The sequence below is a fragment of the Chinchilla lanigera genome, unplaced genomic scaffold (genome assembly GCF_000276665.1).
Source record: "Chinchilla lanigera isolate Chin_1 unplaced genomic scaffold, ChiLan1.0 scaffold00040, whole genome shotgun sequence".
Lineage (NCBI taxonomy): Eukaryota > Metazoa > Chordata > Mammalia > Rodentia > Chinchillidae > Chinchilla > Chinchilla lanigera.
The window spans coordinates 803,731-816,855 of NW_004955441.1; the positions used below are offsets into that span (position 1 = coordinate 803,731).

Genomic DNA, 13,125 nt, shown 5'->3' on the forward strand with positions numbered 1-13,125 from the left:
TGATCACCAAATGGTGGGCCGTCGTCTTTGTGTACACACTTAAAGTTACCAGTATGTCTTTGGAAAGGTTGAAATGAGTAAATAGAGAATACTGTTTTTAGACTAATAATTGAAAGTAACTTTGGAGAACTGAAATAACCATTTGTCTTAAATATGTATGTGGTGAAATTGGTGTTTAATAAATACCTTGACTTAAAAATTAAGTTTCTGACTCTTAATCAGTGGAAACATTCATTTTTTATTGTTATTTCTCCTCATATTTTAGCATGAGTATTTATTTACAGAGAGTTCTGTTGTGGCATACATAATTGAAGTTTATAAAAGAGTTTTTGTAGATGGTTTTATATATATTTTACTGTCACTGAAGGATTTATATATTGTCTTAAACTGATTTTACTGGTCACAATTTTGTAAGTGGGTCTCCTTTTTATTTTCTTGAACAGTTTTTAACAAAAGTAAAAACGGTTTCTAGGAGAAGCCATAGAAAACAATCTTGCATTTGGCTTCAGAATGACAAAAGATTTTGGAAAGAATTTATCAGCTTTTTATTTTAGTACTCTTTCTTTCAGAATTGTGTCCTTTTTTTTTTTTTTCCATTTATTTATTTATTTATTTATTTTTATTTATTTATTTTTTTTCTCCGGTACCAGGAACCAAACTCACAACCTTGCGCTTGCCAGGCAGGCGCTTTGCCACTGAGCTAAACCCCCAGCCCCTTGTGTCCTGTCTTAATTGTGGCAGTAATCACTAAGTAAAATTCTTAGCTTAAGTAATGAGGATAGAATTTTAAATGTAAGTTGTTAAAAACATAGAGATTCTAGTAAGATCAAAATTAGTTTGTTTTCTTAGACTATTGTCATTTATAAAAACATACTGTGAAAAATTGAACTTAAGGTTCTTTCCTTGGCTTTGTCATGAAATTAAGTATCCAGGAGTTTAATTTTAAGAAACTTATTTGAATTAGTAATGCTTTCAAAAGAGTAAGGAAAATCTAAAGATATAAACCTCAGTTTAGCCAGGTGTGGTGGTGCATTCCTGTAACCTCTGTACTGTGGGGGACTAAGACAGGGAGATCAGAAGTTTGAACCTCGCCTGGGCAACTTAGCAATTTAGCAATGTCCTGTCTCAAAATTTTTCCTTATTAAGAAGGATCAAAGGTATAGCTCAGTTTGAAGAGCCCTGGGTTCAATCCCTGGTACCACAAAAACCTAGGTATAAAAGAATATTCCTTTACATCTTCCACCCATTTCCCTTCCTGTAAAGCAAGCAGTGGAACTGGTTCTTGTCTTTTCAGAGTTAGTGCATTCATATACAAGAGATCATCTCTGTATTTCACACATCCTGAAACCACTGCCAGCAGAGGTATTTTTATTAAATGTTAGGGCAGCATTCTTTTAGGTGAAAGATGACTGTAGTTTCCAAGCTTCCTGTTCACTGTTTTGAAATACAGCCTTTGTTAGACGTTAAAAAGATAGGTCACCAGATTGCTTGGGCTTTCTTTTCTTTCTACTATTAATTAGCAAATAACTTTACTTCCCTCATCCTTAATTTTATTATCTGTAAAATGAGATTTTAACAGTATGTTATGCATATGGTGATACAGTAGTAACTGATACTTTTCCGAGTTAATACTTTGCTACTGCTAAGATTTAATATAAGTTTCATGATGAGTGCATTGGCATTGGCTTCATCTAGCCCTCCGTTCTAATACAGTTGTACCACTATCAGCTTTATAGGATGTTTTCTTAATCAACTAAAAAAGGGAATCATGACCTCTACCTCATATACTTGTTCATTGGTCAAAGGTGGCCATTTGCTAATGCATATGTACTAAATTTGTGCTATTGTTACCTGAGTTTAACTTTCCAGTAGAGGCTTGTTATAAATATTAATGCTGTTATTAGACGTCTACCTGTTTGTTTTAGGCTGACATGTTAGATTAAGTTGTGGAGTTAAGTTTTTATTTCAACTTCTAAAATGCTTTTCATAAGTATTTAATGGAAGAAAATTTATTTGTCATATATTTTTGAGTGATATTGAAAGGGAAAGTAAAAGAAATATCTTAACATGTAAGGTTTCCTAGGTCCTTTATTGGTGATAATGTCTATGAGTCTGTAATGTGTGCTAGGTCTTACTCTATGTGGAATGTTCCTCTCCCCATCTAAGTACTCTAGGGGAGCATAGTTTATTTCTTCAGTTCAGATGATGTAAGATGACTCTCATCTTTCATGATCATTTTATTATTTTATTTTATTTTATTTTATTTTTTTATTTTTTTTGGTTTTGGTTTTTCTCCGGTACCGGGAACCGAACTCACGACCTTGCGCTTGCCAGGCAGGCGCTTTGCCGCTGAGCTAAATCCCCAGCCCCTCATGATCATTTTATTAAAATGAAATGAAATTTCTTCTATAGCACAAATATTTACAACTTAGAAAATAAATTGGTCTTAATTTTTTTTAGTAGTCATTTATGGATCTTCTTAGATACCCATGTTACCAGTTTTCTACTTTTGCTGTTAAGATTTTCCTATTTATATTCTCATGATTCCTTTTTTAAAAAAAATTAAAATTTGCTATATTTCTAGTGTCAAAATAGTGTACCTTGTTTCTTTGTAAGTCTTTTCTTCATCCTGGTGTCTTTGTTCTTGTTTCCTTTGTCTTATGCCAGTGAGTTCCTTCGGGGTTACTCCTGCAGTAGGTGGACTCTCGTCGGGGACAGTTGGGGAAGCCTCGACAGCACTGAGTTCAGCAGCCCAGGTAGCTTTGCAGTCTCTCTCTCATGCAATGGCTTCAGCCGAGCAACAGCTACAGGTGCTGCAAGAGAAACAGCAGCAGCTTTTGAAGCTTCAGCAACAGGTTGGAGACTATTTGGCTCTTTGTTCATGCTGTCTCTAAACTTCAAAAGCTGAAAAAGCACTGTAAAAATGACCATTATTTTCATAAAGGAAAATAGGTTGAACAATGTGAGCTAATCATTTTCAACAAAAAATTGAGGTAAAGTCTTTGTGATACGTTTTAAATTTGTTAAAATTGCAGCATTACGTTTTATTTGACACGTAGTTGAGGAAATGCAGTTGATACTTTTTGTACATTCCATTTGAACACTCTTGATCAAACATTCTAGTTACCAGTTAACCATTTTCATGGAATAGAGAACCTAAAACAGCATTCCAAAGACCAATTAAATTAGTGTGACTTAAAATTCAGCAATGATGAGAGGTGTTTTTTAGATTTTTATTGTGGCTTAAAGGACCCTGTGACAGTTTCACTTGACAAATTTTACCAGTTTAGTCAGCATGAGAATCCATCTCCTGTTAATATTTTCTTTAGAGCAGAACTTCATTTCCTTATTTACATTTAATTGTTCTGCTGGCTTTTCACCTTCGCTTTGAAAAATACACAGGAAATTTTATATTCAGTATTTGAAGGAGTACATATATCAGTGCAGCGTTCCATTGATATTATGTCCAATTTTGGTTCTTCGTTATTTAACCAGGACCTAGCTAATCATGTTTCTCTTTATAATATTTACCCTTGTATACCCAACAAGTTAGGTAGGCAGGATTAGTCTATATGTGTTGCTTTTACTTCTTTTACAGAAAGCAAAGCTGGAAGCCAAGTTACATCAGACAACAGCTGCAGCAGCTGCAGCAGCATCAGCAGCATCAGCAGTAGGTCCTGTTCACAACTCTGTGCCTTCCAACCCAGTGGCTGCCCCTGGATTCTTCATTCATCCATCTGATGTTATTCCACCCACTCCAAAAACAACACCACTTTTTATGACTCCACCACTCACTCCACCCAATGAAGCAGTTTCCGTTGTGATTAATGCCGAACTTGCACAGCTTTTCCCAGGCTCAGTCATTGATCCCCCAGCAGTCAATCTTGCTGCACATAACAAAAATTCCAACAAGTCCAGAATGGTAAATTATGTTTTAAATAGGCATTGGTTTATCCATTTAAAATATTTTGAAGTAAACTCTAACTTTAGGAGACAAAATTTTATTATACCAATTTAGTATATCAAATTAGATTATTTTCTTTTATAAAATATTAAAAAATATGCAACAGGAAATGAAACCTATTACTATTATGATTAGTAGTTTTTATATAGCAAGAGTAATACCAATATAGATTTATACTTTTTTCTTTTCTAGAATCCACTTGGTTCTGGTCTAGCCCTTGCAATTTCTCATGCTTCACATTTTCTTCAACCTCCACCTCACCAGTCCATTATTATAGAGCGAATGCACTCAGGTAATTTTTTAATTTCTTAAAGTAATTTTTTTCCCTCTCTGCTGTTCTTTTTGTGGCTTACTGTTCATTCGGTTTGCTTTCCTGTTGTGAAAAAATCACATTTCCTCTTGGGTAAATACATTTTGCCAAGAATAAGTGCTATATAATGTTCAAGCTGTGTGATTCTGTATTAGCTAGAAGAGTGCTGTTGAGCAGGTTTGCTAATTTTGTTTGAACAATTTGGTCTTTATCTCAGTCTTGCCTGTTGAAGTATGATTAGCATATAATATCTGCCTTTATTTTAATTAGTCACTCACTATTATGCTACAAATTACACTTCAAGGAGTACTCCTAAAACTAGCATTAGTATAATAAAAATTTTTTTTTGAGACTAGCCAACAAAACTACTGTTTATTATGATAACTGAGTAAGATTAGTAACACTTAATAATCTCATAGTTGAAATTTTATCTAGGCTTGTCTTGTGCTTTTACTCTAGAGTAGGTGCTTTTTTTCTGTTCTTTTTTTCCTTTTTGAGATGGGGTCTTGTTCTGTAGTTCAGGCTGGCTTGGAACTCACTATGTAGCACAGGTTAGCTTTGAACTCACTGCAATCTTTCTATGTCAGCTTCCCAAAGGGGAGGTGCTTTCATTAGAGCATATCTACAAGAAGTAGGAAGATTTTGCCTCATAATTCTGCCTCAGCAACAGTAGAAGTGAACAAAATCCTCAATGGAAAAATTGTAGATATGTCATGTATACTGTAACACTTTACTCTGTATGAACAATTAAACTATGCTTTTCTATTGCAACAGTGTGTGTTCCTTCTACCCAAATAATTATTAATTGGAAACATTAGAATTTGTAACATTTAGAGTGCAACTTGCTGTTCTGGAGTCTTAGTTGTGAGCAGTAGTTTATAGTGCAATTTGGACAGCATATAAACCCCTTGAGCAGGGGCTTTGTATGTTGTGTAATAATGTTTCTGTTTAGTTTTAGTTTTAGTCACTGCCTTTTTTCTTTTCTTTTTCCATTGAAAGCAGGACTTTTCCTAGAAGTTTTTAGTTGTTTTCCTTAATTGTAAAATGCAGCAGGTGTGTTATCAGCTGCCCTTTATGCAAATGCAAAGTAAAAGAAATGTGGTGTTACTAGTGGTGTAACATACATTTTACTAATTAAGCTTGTTTTTATATTGTGCATATAAAATGAAATGAAAATCTTTTTCTTCATTTGCTTCTTCAGGCATTGAGCTGAAGATATATTACTGTCAGTACTAGGAAGGACATTGTTTGAAATGAGCTATTTCCCTTGGAGGACCTTCCTGAGCCTTTCTTCTTTTCTTTAAGTGATAATTTGATCATATATGACCTTAGCCACATTTAAAGTTTGCATATTAAACCTAGCATAACGTGCAGCTCCACATTAAGTTAACAAGGCTTAAAGTCATACAGCGTTACTTTGGTACTTCAGTATTTCTAGTTGTGAAATTAAGAAAAACAAATAATCCACTGGCTGAAAGAAGGGCAGATTGTTACTGTATATTAGCCTATGTACTACATTTACTGACTTAATTTTTAAAATAAAGCTGATTGTTTTCATAGTAAGAGTCTTCATCTGGTAGTTTGTGACTTAAAGCTAAGGTTACATAGATTGGAGTTTGAGAGTTTTGAAAAGAGAATTGACAAGGTCATTTTTGCTCATGTACTTTTCCTTTTTTTTAGTTTACTAAGTTGATTTTATGTTACAAGGTGGATGCTTTAAACAGTTTTTTAGTATTACTCAGTTAAGTTACATATATATATATATATATATATATATATATATATATATATAGTATAGCTAAGATTTTTTTCTTCTTAATCATTCCTCTTTCATTCATAGGCGCCAGGAGATTTGTGACTTTGGACTTTGGAAGACCTATATTGTTAACAGATGTATTGATTCCTACTTGTGGAGACTTGGCTTCCTTATCAATTGACATTTGGACATTAGGAGAAGAAGTGGATGGAAGGCGCTTGGTAGTGGCAACTGATATAAGCACCCACTCACTAATTCTTCATGACTTAATACCACCTCCTGTGTGCAGATTTATGAAGGTAAAGAACTTCAAGAAAGGAAATTTATATTTTCTATGTTTCTAAAAAATACTGAGGCATATAATTGACAAGTATAACTATTCTGTGTAAATGAAGTGTTCAGAGTTTTTAGTTGTGGCTGATGTGTGTATGTGTATTTATAATTTTTCATTTTAGATAACTGTCATTGGACGGTATGGTAGTACAAATGCCAGAGCAAAAATCCCTTTAGGATTTTACTATGGTCATACCTATATCTTGCCCTGGGAAAGTGAGCTGAAGTTAATGCATGACCCTCTCAAGGGAGAGGGAGAATCTGCAAACCAGCCAGAAATTGACCAGCATTTAGCAATGATGGTTGCACTACAAGAGGATATACAGTGCAGGTTAGTAGAAAAGATTTTAATATTACTTAAGATTTGTATTTTACATGTTTTGCTTTTATTTTTCCAAAGAATGTCCTTTCATAACTGTACAGAAAAGAGCCAAAAAAGGAAGTAGGATAATAGCACATTACCACTATGCTTAAGGCATGAAAATAATGTGATTAATTTATTTCATGTATTAGTACTTACCGAAGAGTAATTCTTTTAATAGTTGGGTTTTAACATTTTAAAGATGTAATTCTCAGTGTGCACATGTATATGTCGAAAGAATATTTGAGTTAATAATTTTTTTTTTTTTAACTTATACAGATATAACTTAGCTTGTCATCGTCTGGAAACTCTTTTGCAAAGTATCGATCTTCCTCCCCTCAACAGTGCTAACAATGCACAGTACTTTTTACGAAAACCAGACAAGGCAGTTGAGGAGGACAGTAGAGTTTTTTCTGCTTATCAGGATTGTATTCAGCTACAGCTTCAGCTAAATTTGGCTCAGAATGCTGTGCAGAGACTCAAAGTAGCTGTAGGTGCAAGTCGTAAGACACTGAGTGAAACATCAGATCCAGAAGATTTAATTCAGGCATCTTCCACAGAGCAGTTACGTACGATCATCAGATACTTACTGGACACTTTGCTCAGCCTTCTTCACTCTTCCAATGGTTTGTATTTGGATTGTGTACATTAATGGCTGGGAATATATCTGTGATCTTTTTGCATGTTGTAGGATCTGTGCTAATGTTTTTTGGGTATTGTTAATTTTGATATCCTTTCTAATGTATTTATGAAGTCTCTGTTTAGCTTAACCCATTTCCCTGTGTCCCTTATTTTAAGGTTTATTTTTCAGTGGTGCTAGTAATCGACCACAAGGCTCCACACAGATGCTTTGCCTCTGAGCTAAATTTCCAGTCTTTTACTTTTTCTGAAAAGGGTATTTGATCAGTTTCTCGTTTTTGTTATCATATCCACATCCTTGTGTTCCTGGCGAAGTATGTATTAAGTGTTGCTTAAAAATTCAGTGGTGATAAGTTTTCATAAATTGCTAACCTAATTTAAAACTTGTTTTAAATGATGTATTTGATAAAGTATTGGTTGTGAAATATTTTAGCCAGGAAATATTTTTGATCATTAAGATGGATGGAGACACATGTGCACACACACATGCACGTGCACGCAGTCAAACCCACAGCACAATCTGATAAACCTAACTAGAAAGAGATACAATTGACTGGATGCTCTTTTTCCCTAAGTATTAACAATTAAAGTTATACTTACAAAGTAGATAAATAACAAAGTGAATAGAATATAACTGTCTGTTGATCGCTAGCAAAGGAGAAAGCATATGTAGGCTGGCCGATTTTGATGTTACACCATACACTTAAATAGGAAATTTTATTTTCTTTCTTGTAATAGGGCACTCTGTTCCTGCAGTTTTACAGAGCACATTTCATGCCCAGGCCTGTGAAGAGCTCTTTAAACACTTGTGCATCAGTGGAACACCCAAGATACGGTTACATACTGGCCTCCTGCTTGTTCAGCTTTGCGGTGGTGAAAGATGGTGGGGTCGGTTTCTTTCTAATGTTCTACAGGAATTATATAATTCAGAGCAGCTTCTCATCTTTCCTCAGGATAGGTAAGTCAGAAAATAATGCTGGTTTTTGTCGTTAGTGACTGGTGTTTCTTAAAGTCATTGACCTGATTTTGAAATCTTGTTTATGTGGATACTAAGTGGGAAGAAAATGAAATAGGTATTTTCAGGATTTTGGGAATATCTACTGAAGCGTGCTAGCACTGTCCTAAAGACTGCATGTAAATAGGCTCCATTTTTAGTTCAGTTATATTGGTGGGGATTGCGGATGTGAATTTTTAAGTATTTCCAACCAGATCATGTTACTGTATGTGTTAAATGTGCTATTTGAGGCTCAGTTAAAGTTCCCTGATTATTCACTGAGTGCGTGATATTTTTTGTAGATAACGTTAGAAAGTATAACCAATAATTAGAAAAAGCTGATTTTGACATACCTCCAGCTACAAACCTTTCTTACCCTACCAAAGATGTAATATTTTAAAGAAGTAAACATGAGTATTAAATTATTTAAGATATTGAACAAAAATAGTAAGCTTTATTTCTGTACGTCTTTTTTTTTTTAGGGTCTTTATGTTACTTTCCTGCATTGGTCAGCGATCACTTAGTAATAGTGGGGTATTGGAAAGCTTGCTTAATCTCTTGGATAATTTATTGTCACCTCTTCAGCCAGAATTACCCATGCATAGGAGAACAGAAGGTATTACTATAAAGCAGCTATCTTTGTAAAAATGATATATTTGATAACATATTGACTGTGAAATACTTCAGCATTTATTATAGCATATGTTAGTAGTATTTTTTGTTTGTTTTTGGGGTTTTTTTTGGTATCAGAAACGAACTCAAGACCTTGCATCTGCCAGGCAGGCGCTGTGCAACTGAGCTATATCCCCATCCCTATTACTAATATTTTTATGATATGGAAGTTTTAAAGTGAGCAGTCTTCATGTGATTGACTGCTACATAATTGTTACTTTTAAATTATTACCTTTTTATGATTTTAACTTTTTTTAACATTGAATTTTGAAATTGTTGTAATATTTTTCTGTATTGAATAACTATATAGTGTATATATATAGTATATATTATAGTTTATTATATATAGTATATATAACTAAAATCAGACTCTCTTATGTAAGTTTTGATCCATATTTGCTGTTTTGGTCAATGATGAATTTCATTTGAGCAAGAAACTTATTTTAGGAAAAAAACTTAGAACATAGTTTGGTATTATATGAATTGTAAGTTGAATTGGATATTTCAGTTGCCTGTGGATCTTATACCTTGTTTTCTAGTTGATAAATTAGCGATTGTTGCATTGATCCCACATCCACTCTTCTTTTCATACCAGAAAGTACCTATCCTTTGTTAGAATCAATATTCTTCTCGGGGCTGGGGATTTAGCTCAGCGGCAAAAGCGCCTGCCTGGCAAGCGCAAGGTCATGAGTTCGGTTCCCGGTACCGGAGAAAAATTAAAAAAAAAAAAAAAAAAAAAATATTCTTCTCAATTTATTGTCAAAGTGTCTGGTTGTGAGGCTTATTATATACAAATATTACTACTGGTAATGATATAGTATGTTCTGAATTATTTAAATGTTCTATCTCATTTGTCTTGAGACTGTTCAGAATCATAGTTACCTGGATTTTTTCCCTCATCTCTCTCTGTGTAGGAGTGCTAGATATTCCTATGATCAGTTGGGTTGTTATGCTGGTGTCCAGATTGCTGGACTATGTGGCAACTGTTGAAGATGAAGCAGCAGCTGCAAAGAAACCTTTGAATGGTAAAGACAGGGAAAGGTTTTTGACAGGTATCAGAAGTTTATAATAATATGTTGGTGGGGATTTTGAGTGACTCTGCAGTTGCTCCAGAACTGGCTAGTGGCCTGGAGATACCAGCTGTATGTAATTTATGTAAAAAATGAGTTAACTGTCAGGGATCTTTTTAAAGACAGAAGTTAGATTTGATGGACAAATTTCTTACTCTGAACTAGACTTAATTAGTTTCTGAATACTGCTTTGTGTTTCACAAGGGTTTCTCCCATTCTCATTCAAATACTTTGTAATAAAATACACAAAAGTGAGTTCTGAAAGGGAAATTTACAAAGATTTTTTTTTTTATGTTTTATTTTAGTATGGTGTGTCATTTTTTTCACTACAGAGTTCAATTAATTAGGAGTAAATTATCTTTAACCTCTTTCTGAAGGGGTTGCTGACCACTGAACCAAGGGAAAATGTTGCCTACCAGTGCGCTGTTTCCATTGACTTACAAATAGTGCTTATGCTTAGATACAGACATTCCCAGATTGTTTTGAATTGTAATCTTTGTCAATAAGATTGAGACACAAAATAATAGAAAATCAAATACCAAGATCTGATGTTTTCATTCCCATTTTCCACTTAATAAGGATTAGAGGTAGCAATGAAATATGTAAATACAGCTATTCACATCTGTAAAATTTGGAATTTTACACATTGTCAGTATAATACAAAGTTTCCTCGATATTTTATAGTAAAACAACTTACGGTGCGTATTATATGTTGAAAAATCAAGGATTTTTAATATATGGGGAATTTGCTGTTTGCAGAGATTATAGAAAAGAAATAATTACATTTATGGGTCAGTTTACTCAGTAAAAGAATAATATATAGTGCTAAAATGAATAACTGCAATATAAATTGGAGTAGAACAGATAATGTTTGAAGTCCAACTTTTTTTTTATGTTGTTCAGAATGGAAAACTTAGTGGAAAAGTTTTTTGAAGCCAAGGAATATGAACTGAGACTTGAAAAAGACATAGCAGAGAAGAGGAAAGATGTTTTTATATTAATGAAACATGAGTAAAGAATGAGAGATGGGTTAAGTACTGTTGGGTTGAATTCAGCAAAATAATGACACACGCATAATATCCCTTTGCACACATAATATTTTATGTATTTATTGTTAGAACTTAGTGACACAAGTAAAGCTGTGTTGTGCAAACATTGGTCTTAAACATTGTTGAGTGCCTGTTATCCTAAAGAAAGGATTGGAGGTAGAACTATGGTCCTAAACTTATTTAGGATCTCAGAGTTATTTAACCTTTGTAGGGTTAAATCTTCTAATAATTACTTAGTAGTGGTTTCTATAATTTTCTTTAAATTTGCTTTGTCACAATTGACATAATCGTTTTATACTTTCTGGGTATAAAAGGTACTTTAAAATTGCATTTAACAGTATTATTAGTAACACTTTTCCTTCCTTTTTAGGTAACCAGTGGAGTTTTATCAACAATAATCTGCACACCCAGAGCTTAAATAGATCTTCCAAGGGCAGCAGTAGTCTTGATAGATTATATTCCAGAAAAATCAGAAAGCAGCTCGTTCACCATAAGCAGGTAATAGTCAAATACATTGATTTATTGTATGACATTATCATTTTGGAGGTTGACAGATGTCTCATCATCTCTTGGGTGTGACATTTGGCAGGCTAAGTAGTTTCGAGAGATTACCAGTTTAGAGACTTTATTTGTAAGAGGGCAACAGTACCAAATGTACAGACTTCTGGTGATCTTTAAGCTGTTCACTTCTTTACATTATTGTTATTACCATTCTAAATGAGGTTGCCATTATGTTTTGAGTAGCCAGAAAGCTTCCATGCCTTTATTCTTCTTTAATCCAGTTCATTTCCATGCTGCTCCTAAAGATTTTTAGATACAAACTGATCATATTTCTTCCTTGATTCTTAAAGTAGAGGCACCTAGCATGTTTTATGTAGTATTTAGTATGTAGTTGTTATGTTAAGGGGAAATGAGATTTTTATGAAAACCTTTCCATCTTGAAAGAACTGAAGGCATTGGGTCTGTTTTTAAAAGGTGAAGTTTATTTTTTGCGTCTACATTTTTTCAACTCTGAGCTAAATGAATCTTTTCAAAGAAAAACATTGTGAGATATTTTCCTTATTTTCTTCTTTTTAAGACTTCTAACTAATTTTAGGTAATACTAACTTGTATTCTTTTAAATGCAGGTAAAATTTATTGGGCACTTAATGTTTATGCCTGTCATACTTAATTCTGGATATACAGTTGGACAACAAAACCTAGAATATAACTATATATGTATATACACACACACACACACACACACATATATATCCCTAGAATATAATGAAATAAAATATTACGATTTGATTTTTTATTTGAAGGACTTGTTTTAGTTTGCAGAATTGAGTGTGCAAGAAATAATTGGTGGTAGGGCATCAGTTTTAATACTCTGATTGTATTCTGATTTGCCAGAGAATTTCCTTGTTTCTAGGAAATTGATGCTATAAAATACTCAGATTGATGGGCATCAGGTTGCCAGCTCACTCTCAAATAGTTTAGAAAAACATGTATTTGTATAGTAATTAAAATTGTGATTGTTTAAATATGTTGTCACAATCATTGCATATGTTTATCATAGAATATTCACTGTATTTTGAAAGTACCAAAATGTAATCCCTTATTACAGTTACTCGGTTGTTTTTTTACATGTTCCTGCTACTTTTAATTTAGGAACTTGTTTTTTATCTATGTGGATAATCATGTGTTTTTTTTGTTTATAACATTTTTTCCCCTCATGTAATAAAATAGGTATCCATAGTAGAAATGTATGCAGTGTTCTTAGAGAAGACTTGTTTATTAAGTTCTTATCTGCAATATTAATTTATAATTGAGGCTGTACCTTTCTAGTGATTTTCTAAAGCAATTTCAAGGGTATGTGGGGAAAGTCATTCAATGGGTTGGAAGGTCTTCATGGGCAGTTTTTTCCTTTGATCTATTAGTTTATTGCTACAGGTTATTGACTTCCAGGGTTAATGTATGGAAAAGGAGGTATTA

The 13,125-nt window shown here is 33.4% G+C and overlaps 1 protein-coding gene across 2 annotated transcripts in view; it reads left to right on the forward strand.

Moving 5' to 3' along the window:
- Window positions 1-13,125, forward strand: part of Birc6 (baculoviral IAP repeat containing 6) — a gene marked incomplete at its 5' end in the record, with an annotated part of 183,622 nt that overhangs the window by 63,432 nt on the left and 107,065 nt on the right. For both annotated transcript variants that reach the window (XM_013517560.1, XM_013517561.1), the window contains 10 exon segments: window positions 2,668-2,855; window positions 3,599-3,922; window positions 4,157-4,256; window positions 6,115-6,329; window positions 6,486-6,694; window positions 7,004-7,350; window positions 8,102-8,321; window positions 8,840-8,973; window positions 9,944-10,054; window positions 11,519-11,646. In XM_013517560.1, the coding sequence (XP_013373014.1) occupies window positions 2,668-2,855; window positions 3,599-3,922; window positions 4,157-4,256; window positions 6,115-6,329; window positions 6,486-6,694; window positions 7,004-7,350; window positions 8,102-8,321; window positions 8,840-8,973; window positions 9,944-10,054; window positions 11,519-11,646 (1,976 nt within the window).